Raw genomic sequence first — 12,996 nt, 5'->3', positions numbered from 1 at the left:
TCATTTACAGTACAGTATAGTTTGTACACTATAACTGCATTATGGATATTGAATACCTAGTAAATATACCTGTACCGTATACCTATATACTAGAACAATGTGAACTTGTAAGACGATATTACGGAACAGAATCAACAGATAGTTATTTATTCATGTATTTAAGTAGAGGAGAGTGAGTGTCGCCACGCCTACCGCCCTCCTCCTCCAGGCTTTTGTTTACATCTGTCTCATAGAAAATGGGAACTTTCTTTTTCTCTACTAAGAGCATTTAGGTCTTATAAACTAGCTTGTTTAACTACAATGCTTTTCAGAGTAGAATAAAAATGTTTTAAATTTATAAATACGCTCTGTAATTTTTTTTTGATACTTTTTAATTCGAAATGATAGTATTTTTTCCATTGGCTTAAATTCTCAGAAAAACTAATGGGAACATCCCGAGGAAAATGGCCGCCCTCTGTCTGAGTGTTTACATTGAAGACTTGACAAATCTGTTGAAATTTGTGTAGTTGGTTATCTGTGATGATATATTGTGTTATCTAACCATTGGATATCTTCACAAGAAAGCTGGATTATCCACTTTACAGTTTGTTAGCCGTGTCGGAAGATTTGCTCAACAACACCAAGTCTCAAATTTGTTTCTCGATTTAATTATATTTTCCGCTATATGAAGTGTCCTGGCGAAGGTCGGGCTCTGAGCAGAATTTGAGTAAGTGGAAAACATCTTTTTAAAATTAATTTGTAAGTGTTTTAAAGAGTACAGTAAAATTTGCGAGGTAATAATCACGGTCATTCACACCTAAGTTCCCAGTGACTGTTGCTGACGTTAGTTTAACTCAACCTCTTATAACATTAGGTTATCTGTCTTATTTAACTGTGATTTTTATTCCTTCTACAGTGTTTGAATTATATTTTTACCATCAAACAAGTAATCATTTATTACAGGGTTTTTACATTGACCGGACGGCAATACTTGACTGGAAACATGGAAATGCTTTTTATTCATATTGCTACAATGTTAATGACATATTTATGGTATATTTAACAAAACTATGGTAAATTTGCACTTCCACCTCCCCATCTGTTAGAAGGTCAAAAATATATTTTTCTAGTGTATTTGTGTTTTGACCGAATATGACCTTTATTTCCATCGGAAATTGACCGATTTTTTTATCGATTTTTTTTCGTGGGACGTTTTTCGAGAAAAAAATTTAATGGCTAAGCGATTAAAAAATACACAAAAACACACTAGAAAAACAAAAACCTAACCTAACTGACTCTCATCATATGATGGAATCACCTATTTCTTGGGTCCGACTGTTCATTGGCTAGTGCACAACTTACCCGTCAGTTCTGGTTGACTATATTGGTTTACCAGGCTGCAGTTCCCTTTCAGTTTTGGCTATACTGTACATTCTTACTGAATAGATGGTATCACACTGTTGTCTTTACCTCTTATTATGTAAAGGTGTTTGGCTTGGGCTACGTAGTTCACAGTAGTATTTACCGGTAGCTAAAAGCTTACTGTACTTTAATTAATTTTTATATTACATAATCTTTGGCTTAAAAATTTAGTACAGTAGTTGCTTCTTAGGTGATCAAGACTTGCTTCAGGGCTGCATAGTGCTGGAGGAGTTATTTTCTAGCCTATCTCTATTGTTTTCGTAAAATTTCTTCCTGTTGGGATGAATAGTTGCACTAGCAGTTGGAACTTATGTTGGCTTCAGGATACAGGATTGGACTGAGACAGGCGATATGTTTATAGAGTTTAATTGAGTCTGAATCAAGTGGTTTCAGTTACCCTTTTTCCTCCCACTGGGTTGCCTAAGGTGGGTTGAAAATGAGGAAGATCCATTGACATGTTGTGAAGCCAAGATAATTTAGGGTCAAATGTGGCATGACTATGTAAATACAAGACAAATTTCTTCAGCCTAAATTCACAGCTGACACCTCTAAGACATTTTTGTAAGAGTTATGATTGCGATTTTTTTTTATTTCTATAGTGATAGTCTTCAGTTTGTTTCAATGACCAAGTTAGTCGGAATGTAAATTTGCAACCAATGGCTAAGTGATACAGGATTTGTCTAGCCCAGGCTTGTATATAAGATATAATTTTGGAATCATTATTTTCAATTCATTTATTGTATATGAATTAAATGCCGTAGTTTAACTTAGTGCTGTATCTGTATGACTGTCACTGGTACTATACTGTACTGTGTAATATACTGTTCTATATTGTACTGTACTGTGTAATATACTGTACTGTGTAATATACTGTACTATACTGTGTAATATACTAATATACTGTTCTATACTGTACTGTACTGTGCACTATACTGTACTGTGTAATATACTATATTGTATACTATGTAATATACTGTTCTATACTGTACTATGTTTAGTGTTGATTGTTATATCCATTTATTCTTAATGTTGACAGGGAAAGATGTTATATGTTGAAGCTCTCTTTTATCAGTCACATTAGTGGCCACCTAATCTTGTGCTTTACGTGACCTTGTCTGTACAAAATGTTGGTCTGACACGCCCAAGATTTATTTGTTTATTATTGAACCCACTGTGATATAACCCCACCCCTTATTAGGCTGCAAGTGTATTTAAACCCAGATAGTGTTACACTCTCCTTTGTAAAGTATCTGGACAAGTGAGATATGTTTCTGGTAAATATCATAATTCAGCTTACAGTACAGTACGTATTTAGAAATCTCTTTGCGTGCCATATTCAGAAGATTTAAAAAAACTCATGAAGTAAATCATTTTGCAGGGTGTAAAAACTGTCCTACATTTGGTTTTAATTGTTTTAATGTTAATGTTTCTGTTTGCTTTATGAAAGTTACTGGAAGAGAGATGTTACACCTGGGGGAGTTATATACGTACAGTACAGTAATTGTCTGGGAATTAGCTATATAATTTTATGGGGGTTTCATATTATTAACCAACCCTGGATATCACTTGCAGCTCATCATTGTTAGCTATGTGTAATCATCATTATTATACAGATTCATTATTATATGGGCCTCATCATTACAGTACAGTATCTATGGTTTATCATTATTGTACAGTACAGTGTGTGGTGGTGTCCCGGGTGTGTGTGAGACATCCGGTTGTGGTCATTATCCAGCTGTAGTACTCATTAATAGCAAGAAAAATATATAAAGATAACGAGAATTATAATTTTAATATCTCTCTACCAATACTGTTTTTCTACCAATACTGTTTTAATAAAAGTTTTAATGGCGGTGGATGTAGCCCACATTAAAGGGTGTCCTTGTATGGTACTGTACTGGACACTTAAAGAACCTTTTTGGATGGGGTGTGTTGTGATTCTTGGAGTTACAGCATATGATTTTTGTCAATTACAGTACTATATGTTTCTTGTATTTATTTGGTGTTTATCAATGCATTTTTTGTTTCCATTATTTTTTGATACCACTATACTGTCTAAGTTATATTTATCCGTGTTGCGGGTCGCAGGTTTTGACGCATGACATGAGCTGCGTTACACCATATAAGTGAGCCGCTCCTCTCACAACCTTCCCGAGTTGTAACCGCGTCACACACCAGCAGTGTCACAACTTCCTCATTTGTTAATTAATCTTTTGTGCTTATTAGATTCGATTATAAATAGATATGTGTATGTGTACTTTATGATATCTCTGTATCCACTGCAGTGAAACTTACGTGATATTGTAAAGGCTGACAATATGTGAAGGCTTGAAGTGTTATTATTACAGAATAAACTTACCACAGCCTTCCTGGGAGCATATTCAGTATGCCAAGGATAGTGGGGCAATTTAACTTTTGAGGCATGTTACAAGCACCTAAGTCCCATGCCAGGTAACCAATGCCAGCATGAGCATTCAACAACACCTAGCATTCCTCTGTGTTTGCAGTTATCCTGTTTGGGAGCAGCATCAGACGAGCATTTAGTTGCACTCACTAGCACTCAAGTATGACAGTTACCACACTTTGTTCCATACATGAACTTGTTTTGGCTATTGGGAGGAGTTTGTGAGCCATGATTGTGAAATTAGTTAACATTGCGAGACTTCCCTCTTATCTCGCAAATGGTTGTTGCTTGACTTTTGTGGGCCATTAGGATAAAATAACTTGTTTAGGTAGCCACAGTTTGCTGGCTAGATTACAGGGATAGCACTATTGCCTCGTGTTCTTTGTCTCTGCTAATTGGTCAACACCTGTCAACACCTTTGAGTCTTAAGTTGGCATTTTTTTTTTATTAATTAGCCACTTTGTTATGAACTTTAATATGTTCAGTGTTGGTACAAGAGGAAACCTGTGATGATGCTTAGGGTCACTGGATAACACCCTTTGTATTATTATTATTATTATTATTATTATTATTATTATTATTATTATTATTATTATTATTATTCCTCCTGTTGTACTTTACTGTATCTTTCCATTTTTTTTATTTTGGCTAAAAATAAGCCTTGATGACACCCAGTGGTCGATGTTTTGAAAACCACAAAGTCATAATGTCTCTTTGTCTTGTAAACACAATTTACCTCAAAGTTTACAGGTACGACAGGTGGAACACACGAGGCCTGAGGAAGCTGGAAAAAATCCCAGGAGCCAAGAATAATATCACAGCTGCGTTAGTGTTCCACCCGTCTTGGTATGCTCGTGTATAATAAAATATGTTTGACTATTTCCCGGGAATATATTGAAGGATTTTAGGAGGAACATCGGAGAAGATGGATATTACCCTATGTAGAGGAAGTAATTGAGAAAAAAGGAAGAAGATATTAAATAGATGTGATATCATGATGGTGTACTCCTTGATGGAAGCTACACACAAGACCACCATACTCTGGTCGTCTATAATATTTACATAATGGGTCAGTGTGGATGTTGACATAAAATGTTGCGTACAACAGCTTAAGTAGAAGTAGTGACTCATGGGAAATCATTCGTTTCTGGCACCGCGGATGAGAACATTGTAATGTTGGTTACTCGTGAAAAGCGGGGGGAGATTTTTTATTTTGTTGGTGTTTGTGATAAGCTGATAATATATGCTGAGTGAGACTAAAATGTACAGTACAAGGTAGCATATCCTAATGCCTTCTCAGGGAAACAATGAAAAAAACATGATATTAGTATTGTAAAGTAACTTAGAATACAACTTACTGTAGCTTCTTCTTGTTTTGTGTCTGTGTTTGTTGTTGTTGTTTGTTTATTTTGGAAGGTAGTTTGCTACCTTGTGGTATGTGTGTGTATGTGATAATGTGGTGGAGGGGGTGTGTGGGCGTCAACCCCGCCAGTCGACTCCTACCCTCGGCGGAGTTACTGACGTTCCCTGGATGCCTTGGGGAACATAAACACTGCAGTCTTAAGAGGGCTTATTTAAGTTGGGGGGGGTGGGGGATTCTTCCCTTTGTTTGTCTCAATTTTCTTTTGTTTAGTAACAGAACGTCTGCTTGGGTGTCCACAACTAGGATGATCAGGACAATGTTTTTAAGATGTATTTGTTTGTATCTGTCTCTTGTCTTTACTCCTCTTCCACTTTTGTTTGGGGTGGATCAAGTAAAGAAACCTGTGGAGATGGGGGGGGGGGAGAGGAACACGGAGGAAGGGGAGAACAAGAAGGGGAGGAGGTAGATGACGAGTGTGGAAAATGACAGGAAAGGGTTGACACAAGCCGAGATATCCACACACACAGGCCTACTTGTTTATATTTTTATCTTGTACAGTACACTTAACTTACTCGGTGAATCTTTGCATCTACTCCAATTAACAACTTTGTACTGTAGGGTTGTGTCACACTCGTGAATCTCATTGGTAGTCTGTGACCTTGATCTTTGCTAAGGTCACACTCAGATCAAATCATTCCAATTTGTGATGGTGTGTGCGTTGACATGTCGGTGGGGTACAGGTAGCCGGGGGTGGTGTCCTCAGGTCCAGGTAGCCCTGGTGGAGACAGCTCAGACACAGGAGCGGGCGCAGCTTGCAGTGGGTGGAGGACAGGCTGAGGCACCAAGCGTCGTGAAGATGGGGCAGGACTTCGCTCGGGGGCAGCAGGACACACCAGGGCAGGCCCGGTAGGCACTACACCAGTAGTGAAGGCCGCTTGTGAGCACAGTGTTCTTGAGTGGCACTTGAAAAGCTATTGTTATTGAAATTTATCTTGAAGTTGTTTATTATAATACAAATTAAATATTGCTTACTCCTGTATATGTTATAGGTATCAGTGTTTGTGACGTAGATGGGCGGTCACTCTTGTCTTTGTAAAGTTTGGAAGTTATGAGTCGCTCTCTTGCTCGAATCTAGTCTAGTAATAGCTGGTAGAAATGTAATTATTGTTTTGATTTTCATTGTTATTATTATGGAGAATTAAGTAACTTCACAGCTTTTGTGTTTAATGGTAATATATAGTGTACTGCGCCAGTTAGGTACTTAGTTGTGACAGAAAACGGAATAGCAATGTTGGCTGGTGTTTTCCCGTTCTCTCTCTCTCTCGCTGTTATTGCTGGTCTTTTTATAAATAAATGTTTGACATACTTCAGTTCTTACTCCTCGGCTCCACAGTGTGTCTTCTCTGTACCTGTTTTTATTTACGCTTTGTACTTTTTTTGTTTTATCATCTGTTTATACTTTTATACTTTTTATCGTCGTTTATCTCGTCTCCTTTTATTGTCTCTTGTGTCCTTTGCTTTTTTAGATTGTATTATTACTGATTGTTATCTCTGTTATATCAGCTATTATTGACGTGTTTTATAATATGCTATTATCTGCTTTTTGTGGTATTATCACCTCTTATCTCTTCCCCCTCCTTTATTTTATTGCCTCTTGTGATGTAATTATTTCATTGGTGTTGTGGCAGCGGTGGTGGTGTTTTGTTCGTGTTATCAAGTCGGATTCTTGTTGACGTGCGCACAATCGTTCTTTTATCCAGTGAAGCTTATTTGTTTTCCTTTAGTAAGTTGTATGTTTTTCATTTGTTGTTAGTTTTCGTGTTTTTGGATATTATTTATTTTTATTTATTTTGTTTTTACATTTCATATTTTCATATTTTTTATTCCGTTTTTGTTTGGGGGGGGTTTGCATTCTTTTTTTTTTTTTGCTGTTTATATCTTGTTTTTCAATGGTGTTTTATTTGTATTTCTAGTTGGTTTATGATTGTTTTATTAATTGTATTTATTTATTTGTGAGTGTAGGGATTTTGTTTTAGTTTTTGTCTTGGTATTTTATATTTTTTTTTCTGTTATTTTATTTGTATTTCGTAATTTTGTGAAGGTTATTTTATTTTTTATATTTTATTCTGGGATTTTCTTCACATTTTAAGATCTTAGATTTTTATTTGTTCCTTTAATGTTGAGGTCGTCTGCGGTAAGAGTAAAGAGGTGTATCCCTGGAACACGTGGTAGGTGACTTGCTATAATTAATGGTGTACTCTGTGTCTGCCAAGTTGTAGGACCAAAAAAAATACCGCGGGAGGAAGTTTTAGCGGACAAAATCCCATTGGAGGAAGTTTTAGCGGACAAAATCCCATTGGAGGAAGTTTTGGCGGACAAAATCCTATTAGAGGAAGATTTATCGAACAAAATCCCATTGGAGGAAGATTTATCGGACAAAATCCCATTGGAGGAAGATTGATTGGACAAAATCCCAATGGAGGAAGATTTAGCGGACAAAATCCCACCACGTATGTATAATATTTACACCAGTAGGGACACATGTCTCTCAGGACACATGTACAGTATACCAGGCACGTGACAGTATTTGCCCAAGGACACATATGTATCTCAAGACACATGAATCTGAGGCACGACTTTGAGTGTTATCTTAAATTAGGTCTACCTTCCTTCTCTTTTTAACTGGTGTTGTTCCCGAGTCAAGGTTAAACTGGCGACGATGTTTGGCAGCTTGTGTGTGTTGTGTGTAGGAGGGAAGAGGGGAAAGGGTAGATGAGAGGGAGAAGGACATTGTTGGGGTGGGAACGGAAGAGGGAAGGGAAAGATTTGTGGAGGACGAAGGAGGTGAAAAAGAAAGGAGAGATAGAAGATGGAAGGAGGAAGGGAGAGAATGATGAAAGAATGTGTGGAAGGGAAGGTTGAAGGTGAAAAGGGGATGGTTGCAGAGGGAGGGAATTGATTGAAGAGAGGAACAGGGGTGAGAAGGACGAGGAGGGAAAAAGGAGGAGGATGTACAAGGGTGAGGAAGTAGAAGAGGTACAGGAGTGAGTAGGAGGTGTAAGAAGATAAGGAGGAAGAGTAAGAAGGTGGAAAGGAGGGAGGGAGTGAAGAGGTACAAGGATGAGGTATTCGTGGTGGCAGGGAAGGAGGGGGGGGAACCAGCCGGCTTACCCTAATACAAAACTGCAGCTTTTCCCTCTCTACATTGGCTGTCCTTGAGCTTGCCTTCTCCTACCACCTCACCCCCTCTTCTCTCTCCCCCTAGCTTTAATTTGTGAGAAAAAGTGAAAGGGTATATATGTATGTTTTCAGATGTTAGCGAAGTACGTGAGAGGGAGAGAGAGAGAGAGAGATTGGCACCGTTATGTTTATTGTGTGTTTTGGTGTGCCCGTAAATTTGGGTTTGGTTGGCGAGTTCGAACCGGCTCTCTCTCTCTCTCTCTCTCTCTCTCTCTCTCTCTCTCTCTCTCTCTCTCTCTCTCTCTCTCTCTCTCTCTCTCTCTCTCTCTACCATTGCTTTCCCCTTCTCTCTGTTTAAACCCTAGATGTTCCCTTTCTCCTTGGTCTTCTCCCCATCTCCTCCCTTCCCCCCCTCCTTCCTCCTTCCTCCTTCCCCCCTCCTTTCCCCTCCCCCCTCCTCCCCCCTTCCCCCCTCCCCTCCTTCCCTCCCCTCTTCCCCCCCTTCCCTCCTCCTTTCCCCTCCTTCTCCCCTCCCTCCCCCCTCCCTCCTTCCTCCCTTTCCTTCCCCTCCCCTCCTCCTCCCCCCTCCCCTCCCTTCCCCCCTCCCCCTCCTTCCCCTCCCCTCCTTCCCCTCCCTCCTTCCCCAAGTTCATGGTGAGTCATGAACATCTCTCCCCTCCCCTGCAGCACTCCTCCTCCCTCCCCTACAGGCTTAGCAACACGTGTGCACTCTTGACAAGCCAAGTGTGCCTCTCTCTTTTCCCCTTCTTTTTCTCTCTCTCATCTGTGTGTGTGTGTGTGTGTGAACTAGCATCACAGGTCGTTACCGTTAATAGTCTTGAATTATCGTAAACGACCCCCTTCTCAAATTAAACCTAATGAAACAACAATATGTGTCGGCCTTGCAATATAGTCTACTACCCCCCCCCTTTGTGCTCATTAACCAGAGAGTGCTACACACACACAGTGCTGGATTGTTTTCATCTAAAGATTGACCACCTTACCAATAACCTAATGCTAACATTAATTTCACCTAACCTAACCTTAGTAATCTGTCCTAACTTAACCTAACCTCCCCTAATGCACCTCATCTATTTAATCGTTGCAATATTCTGGTAATGGAAACCCAATTAAAATAACTCAACAGGTTTAAATAGTACACTTTATTGAGCCTCACACAACAAGCCCCCTTACAATATTGTAGGGCCTCGTAAACATGGAACACACACACACACACACATCTGACAGTCCTTGTTTTAAAGCGGACGGATTCTTGCGTTGACGATATCCGGGTATAGTGAAGGTCATGCCCTGTACTGCTGTTAAAGAGAGAGACATGGACTTATTGATTGAGAGACAAGTAGAGAGAGAGAGAGAGAGATAATTAGACTGACTGACTGATTGTTGATAGATAGAGTAGATAGGATTTCTCTTTCTTTTTTCGTACGTATTTTTTTCTTAAGTGGACGTCAGCCAGGTAGCCTACAGGCCTCCTTCATTCTTCACTTGTTTGGCTTTATTCATCGAGCGAACCTTTGTGGAGCAGGACCTTGATGTGGTGGTGGTCTGGTCAGTCCGTCTGTCCGCCTGCTGCAATTTTAATATCTCTCTCTCTCTCTCTCTCTCTCTCTCTCTCTCTCTCTCTCTCTCTCTCTCTCTCCTAACATTAAGTATATATATAATTAATTCTTTTTGTTCTCTCCCTTTCAGGTGAGTAAACAGGATGCGATAGGATGGCTTATTAATTAATCCCGCTTCGTCAGGTAAGTTCCGTATTAATTAATCCCGCTTCGTCAGGTAAGTTCCGTATTAATTAATCCTGCTTCGTCAGGTAAGCTCCATATTAATTAATCCCGCTTCGTCAGGTAAGTTCCAAGGTAAGTCTCGAGCCTGTCACACTCAGAGGACCACCTATATTTTGTATGACTCCTGGTGAAGTATTTGCCACTCAGGCAAGGTCAGGTCGGGTTAGGTCAGGCAAGGCAAGGTCAGGTCGGGTTAGGTCAGGCAAGGTCAGGTCGGGTTAGGTTCGGTTCGGTCATGTTAGGTCAGGTCATGTTAGGTCAGGTCAGGTTAGGTTTGGTTTTAATCTTGAACACCCAAACATTTTATCAAGGCTGTGTCACGTCATGTTGGCCAGCCATCTGTTGTACTGGGGGGTTGCTTGTGTTGATGAATACTCTCCCTTGTTGGTAGTGGAGTGATGGTTGAATAAGAGAGGGGACTAATAGCGCTGGTTGATAACTGCTGGTGGCGTGGCGATGGTGTGGTGTGGCGGTGGTGTGGTGTGGTGCGGCGGTGGTGTGGCATGGCAGTGGTGTGGTGTCAGTAAGGGTAGTTAGGCGGAGTTGTTGTGAAGGTGTGGGCGCTGGAGGAGGCCGGCCAGGTGTTGGAGGGTGGCCAGGGGACGGGGCAAATGACAATAAATAGCTGGCCACAAACAAGACGCCCCCAGGGCCGTGCCAGCATGCCTCTCACGCACCCAGGCAGCTTACTTCTGCTCCCCCGCATACCCGCCCTCCCAGACCTGGCTGCTGCCTCTACTGCCCTCCCAGACCTGGCTGCTGCCTCTACTGCCCTCCCAGACCTGGCTGCTGCCTCTACTGCCCTCCCAGACCTGGCTGCTGCCTCTACTGCCCTCCCAGACCTGGCTGCTGCCTCTACTGCCCTCCCAGACCTGGCTGCTGCCTCTACTGCCCTCCCAGACCTGGCTGCTGCCTCTACTGCCCTCCCAGACCTGGCTGCTGCCTCTCTGCTCCAGACCTGGCCTGCTGCCTTTACTGCCCTCCCAGGCCTGGCTGCCTCTACTGCCCTCCCAGACCTGGCTGCTGCACTCTGCTGCCCCTCCAGACCTGGCTGCTGCCTCTACTGCCCCTCCCAGACCTGGCTGCTGCACTTACTGCCCTCCCAGGCCTGGCTGCTGCCTCTACTGCCCCTCCAGACCTGGCTGCTGCCTCTCTGCCCTCCCCAGACCTGGCTGCTGCCTCTGCTGCCCTCCCAGACCTGTTTCTGCTGCCTCTGCTGCCCTCCCAGACCTGGCTGCTGCCTCTGCTGCCCTCCCAGACCTGGCTGCTGCCTCTGCCTGCCCTCCAGACCTGGCCTGCTGCCTCTACTGCCCTCCCAGACCTGGCTGCTGCCTCTACTGCCCTCCCAGACCTGGCTGCTGCCTCTACTGCCCTCCCAGGCCTGGCTGCTGCCTCTACTGCCCTCCCAGACCTGGCTGCTGCCTCTACTGCCCTCCCAGACCTGGCTGCTGCCTCTACTGCACTCCCAGACCTGGCTGCTGCCTTTACTGCCCTCCCAGGCCTGGCTGCTGCCTCTACTGCCCTCCCAGACCTGGCTGCTGCCTCTACTGCCCTCCCAGGCCTGGCTGCTGCCTCTACTGCCCTCCCAGACCTGGCTGCTGCCTCTACTGCCCTCCCAGGCCTGGCTGCTGCCTCTACTGCCCTCCCAGGCCTGGCTGCTGCCTCTACTGCCCTCCCAGGCCTGGCTGCTGCCTCTACTGCCCTCCCAGACAGCTGCTGCCTTTGCACTGCCCTCCCAGGCCTGGCTGCTGCCTCTACTGCCCTCCAGACCTGGCTGCCTGCCTCTCTGCCCTCCCAGACCTGGCTGCTGCCTCTACTGCCCTCCCAGACCTGGCTGCTGCCTCTACTGCCCTCCCAGACCTGGCTGCTGCCTCTACTGCCCTCCCAGGCCTGGCTGCTGCCTCTACTGCCCTCCCAGACCTGGCTGCTGCCTCTACTGCCCTCCCAGACCTGGCTGCTGCCTCTACTGCACTCCCAGACCTGGCTGCTGCCTTTACTGCCCTCCCAGGCCTGGCTGCTGCCTCTACTGCCCTCCCAGACCTGGCTGCTGCCTCTACTGCCCTCCCAGGCCTGGCTGCTGCCTCTACTGCCCTCCCAGACCTGGCTGCTGCCTCTACTGCCCTCCCAGGCCTGGCTGCTGCCTCTACTGCCCTCCCAGACCTGGCTGCTGCCTCTACTGCCCTCCCAGACCTGGCTGCTGCCTCTACTGCACTCCCAGACCTGGCTGCTGCCTTTACTGCCCTCCCAGGCCTGGCTGCTGCCTCTACTGCCCTCCCAGACCTGGCTGCTGCCTCTACTGCCCTCCCAGGCCTGGCTGCTGCCTCTACTGCCCTCCCAGACCTGGCTGCTGCCTCTACTGCCCTCCCAGGCCTGGCTGCTGCCTCTACTGCCCTCCCAGGCCTGGCTGCTGCCTCTACTGCCCTCCCAGGCCTGGCTGCTGCCTCTACTGCCCTCCCAGACCTGGCTGCTGCCTCTGCTGCCCTCTCCTCCCAGACCTGGCTGCTGCCTCTCCTACTGCCCTCTCAGACCTGGCTGCTGCCTCTACGCCCTCCCAGACCTGGCTGCTGCCTCACTGCTCCCAGACCTGGCTGCTGCCTCTGCCGCCCTCCCAGACCTGGCTGCTGCCTCTACTGCCCTCCCAGACCTGGCTGCTGCCTCTACCGCCCTCCCCCACCCACCCATCAGCCTCGTCAAAATATAGTTTATCCGCTATAATTTTCACGTCTTTACTCGGTGTGATTTATGCTGCCAGGTTATGTCATAATGCCTCACCGTTATGGGCAGACGTCCAGCTTGTGATCAGTCCTATCATCGGTGGCTGTTGTGTCATAGGCCTCGGTGTT

The 12,996-nt window shown here is 44.4% G+C and overlaps 2 protein-coding genes across 2 annotated transcripts in view; both read left to right on the top strand.

Annotated features, from left to right (window-relative positions):
* The first annotated feature begins 419 nt into the window (after window positions 1-419).
* Window positions 420-12,996, top strand: part of LOC121862094 (myocardin-related transcription factor B-like) — a 79,485-nt gene continuing 66,908 nt past the window's right edge. The window contains exon 1 of the mRNA XM_042360067.1: window positions 420-706. The gene's annotated coding sequence lies outside the window, so the exon portion shown is untranslated. The remainder of the gene's footprint in view (window positions 707-12,996) is intronic.
* LOC121862011 (proline-rich protein 36-like) lies at window positions 10,816-12,868 on the top strand. Its single transcript, XM_042359941.1, has 3 exons — window positions 10,816-11,140; window positions 11,230-11,832; window positions 11,952-12,868. Exons 1-3 carry the CDS (start codon window positions 10,816-10,818, stop codon window positions 12,866-12,868), a joined length of 1,845 nt encoding a protein of 614 aa, XP_042215875.1.

This window comes from Homarus americanus, unplaced genomic scaffold (assembly GCF_018991925.1).
Source record: "Homarus americanus isolate GMGI-L3 unplaced genomic scaffold, GMGI_Hamer_2.0 scaffold25013, whole genome shotgun sequence".
NCBI lineage: Eukaryota > Metazoa > Arthropoda > Malacostraca > Decapoda > Nephropidae > Homarus > Homarus americanus.
This window is presented reverse-complemented; position numbering and strand designations above follow the sequence as displayed.